Source organism: Gossypium arboreum, chromosome 1 (genome assembly GCF_025698485.1).
Source record: "Gossypium arboreum isolate Shixiya-1 chromosome 1, ASM2569848v2, whole genome shotgun sequence".
NCBI lineage: Eukaryota > Viridiplantae > Streptophyta > Magnoliopsida > Malvales > Malvaceae > Gossypium > Gossypium arboreum.
The window spans coordinates 2,443,404-2,447,040 of record NC_069070.1 but is presented as its reverse complement, the minus strand read 5'-3'; the positions used below and the strand labels follow the sequence as shown (position 1 = coordinate 2,447,040).

The 3,637-nt window shown below is 33.7% G+C and overlaps 1 protein-coding gene across 1 annotated transcript; it reads right to left on the bottom strand.

Moving 5' to 3' along the window:
* Positions 1–276: 276 nt before the first annotated feature.
* Positions 277–2,917, bottom strand: LOC108480223 (ACT domain-containing protein ACR8-like). Its single transcript, XM_017783135.2, has 7 exons — positions 2,536–2,917; positions 2,401–2,446; positions 2,146–2,260; positions 1,974–2,041; positions 1,312–1,878; positions 1,113–1,217; positions 277–1,025 (listed from the first exon to the last, which is right to left on the bottom strand). The coding sequence occupies exons 1-7, from the start codon at positions 2,595–2,597 to the stop codon at positions 660–662; spliced, it is 1,329 nt and encodes a 442-aa protein (XP_017638624.1). The 5' UTR covers positions 2,598–2,917; the 3' UTR covers positions 277–659.
* Positions 2,918–3,637: the final 720 nt, after the last annotated feature.

Here is a 3,637-nt window from a genome sequence, read left to right as displayed (position 1 = left end):
AAATAGGTATTATTTTCATCCTTTTCTCTTTTGATTATTTCCAAGTTGCTTATTTATCACTTTCTTTGTGCTTGATTCAATGGATTTACACATTGGATTAGAAGGTAAAATCCGTTCTCATTTCTATAGGTATACATCGTATTAACGCATAAAGATTAATTTTTAACAATAAAAAGATAAAGTTACCAATTTTGTTTATAGTATAAGAATCTCCATAATACTTTTATCGACAAAAACAATATTAAAGGAAAATCAGGACACTAATATATAAATAAATAAAAACAAGTCAAACATTATAATTAATTAAAACTAAAAAGGTGGTATATGTACAAATGTTGTGTTATAATAATGAACCATAATTTTTTTCTTCTACCTAATCTTGTTTTTTTTCTCTAATCTATAGCATAAATTCACAAACCCCAAACAAGACTAGGGGGGTAAATATAAAAAAATTGGTGGAGCTGCCTTTCAGTATTGGCTATATGATTTCCCCTATCTATTCAACCACCCAAAATCTCAACAACAACAACAATCACCAAATTTTTGCAGCTACTTTTTTCATATTTACACAAAAGGGGCCCCAAATCCCAACTCTTAAGCAAAGAATATGCCAATTTGCCAACCAATGAAACAAATCTTTCTTTTTGCAATTTTCCCATTCAAGAATAGGATTTAATCAACCCCAAGTTGTATAGATTCCTTCTCACTAGGCTACCAAGTGATAACAATACCGCCCCACCGACCCCGACAGCTTGTTGCTCTTCGGGTTCAGCTTTTTGATGGTAAACCGAAGGTAGTTGCTTGACCTTTAAGTTACCTAAACCGATCTTTTGTCGTACTGCTTCGATGGTTTTGGGATCAGCTAGGTTTCCCGTTGCGTCGGTTACGTAGAAAACATTTAGGGCTACGTCGCTTGTGGTTGATATCTCAGCTCTCGTAACGTTAAGGCCATTTTCTCTGAATGTTCTAGTCACGTCGGCTAATAAACATTGTCTATCTGATGTGCATAACTCAAGCCTTACACCCTGAAATCAAATCACAAAGAGATGAACACTAGAAATCGAAAGATTCGATCTTCAAATAAAAGATATGTTCTTGGAATAGAATTATACCTCGGATGCTCTTCTTTCGACTGCAGCTTGTAAACATTGGATTAAACGATGTCGTTCGGGTTCTGAACTAACCGGTATTCCGTCTCTGTGCCGAATATAAAATTCCTGTAAGAAACACAAACTAGTTTTAAGTAAACAAACCGAAACCATGTAATAAAATGTTCAAAGATTTTATGAACAATGAAACAATTTGAAGTACCAAATATGCTTTATCGCCTGATGTTTTGATAGTGGCATGAAACACAACATATTGCATATCTGTCAATGTGCAAACAACATCAAACAGGAGTTTAGTTCGGTCCTTGCATTGAACATTCACCACAGAATAGCCCCTTTCCACCCAATTTTGCACAGTGACAGCCGGCAACTCCGACGTATGTTCCAAAATCGGTTTCCGTTCGTAATCACGATCTGCAAACATCATTTGATGCAACCTTCTTTCAGTATGAGTTACGGCCATAGAAACCGTGGTTTTTGCACTACGAATATCGTTATCTCCTTTCAAAACATTCCTTAAACGTGCTTCGATTTTGTCAATTTGTTGCGAGTCTTCGATTGGCGACCCTGAATTACAGTCTTTAACGAAAATCAAGGATGCAATTCGACCGTTATGAGTCCATACTTTAGCATCAACCACATCGCATTGCAAGTCGGCTAAAACCGCGAATACTTCAGATAAAAGACCGATTCTATCGGTTCCGGTTAATTCCAAGGCTGTTAAACCATTAAATCCATGGCTTCTATCACAATGAGTGGTCTCAATGGACTGTATAAACCACACAAAAACACAACAAAAAAAATTCAGTTTCATAGCAAATTAAAAGGGCATTCAATGATTGGAATGAACTGTGAAAAAATTACCTGTTCAATGTAGCTAATAACACTCTCATCAGTTAATTTGTTTCCATTCAAATCAGTCACATGAAAAACTGCAAATTTATAATAATAAAAAAACCCAGAAATATTAATAAACTAAAAGAGAAAACTTTATATTAAAAATCAACTTTTGTTTCATGTAAAAATTTCAGCTTACCATCCATAAACCACTGTCCATCAGATGAAATATAAGCCTTTTTAATTGAAAGATTCAGATCCGTTAAAACTTGAACAGCATCCAACAAAATTCCATGTCTTCTAGCACTATCAACCTGATCAAGAGAAAAAAAACCAAAAAAAGAGGAACTTGAACGAGTCAAAATTTGAAAATTCAAAAGAAAAACATGAGACCCACAAGTCAAAATTTTGGGCGGTGTGTTCATATTGGAAGAAGGTTTCGTAAAAAGCTAACCTTGACCAGAGTCGCAGTGGGACAAACACCATTGTCGATCACAACCCTGTAAGAAACACACAAGAACATAAATTAAAAAACCCAGAAAATAGAAACATAAGAAAACCCAGAATCAAAACCAAACAGAACACAAACCTGGGTGTATTCATCCTTATAACAAGCTTTTCATATTCATCAAGACAAGCATGCCACTCCATTTTTTTAGCTTGTTGTTTCTTTGAAGAACCCCAAGAAAGATGGAAGCTTGAAAGGGAAAAGGAAGCCTTTTTATGTGTAGAAAAGAAGGGAAAAACAACAATGGTGTTGGCTGAATCAAACAAGGCTAAATGCCAGTTATGCTCAAAACTCTTGCACTTTGTGTTTTGTTCTTCGACTAAATCGCTATTAACAACTGCCCACCAAACTTTTTTTTTTTTCTTTTTCTTCCCTCGTTTTTGTCTCTGGGAAAAGAATATTGAAGTTTTTTTGTAAGCGCAAAGCACGCCTTTGTTATATTAAGACTTAACCTTCCCCTTATATATGTATATTTAAGATTCATAAATAAATTTTTTTATACGGAAAGGGTGATGCGAAATAGTTTACTTTTCATTTTAGTCCTTCTAATATGTTAAACTTTATAATTTAATATATCAAGTTTAATTTGATATAACTGGGTCCTTTTCCTATCATGTTATTAGTTAATCTAAACTGACTAGATTATAATACATCCTCGATGTGGGTAAAATTTACGTAACAAATGTATTATTAAAAGTTCATACAAAAGATGAATGATGTTTTGGTTTAAACGGTAAAGCTTGATATTTGATAAAAATGTAAAAGATAAAAATACTCTCATAATGATAATATAATTTACTTTCTACGTAAAGGGTGTTTTAGTAATCTTTTAATTGAATTGAAACCCGATTAATTCATGACATCAATTTAATTGAGAATTTAATATAAATTTAAATAGATAAAAATAAAAATGTTCAGTTAATCATGAATTTCTATAAGTTTTTGATGAAACCAAAAAACAATATTATCAATTTGGGCTTAATAATAACATTGTAAAATATTAACATAGTAGAGGGACTAAAAACGAAATTAGACCATGGGAAATGAAGAGAGGGGAATTAAAAGAGGAGAGAGAGTGGCGTGAGTAACGCCTGCCCGAAAAGTCTGCCCGTGCTGACCCAATAACGCTCCCCACTCTTCAAACTTTTTAATACTCCACGTGTCGCTTGATCCCCAATCGTGG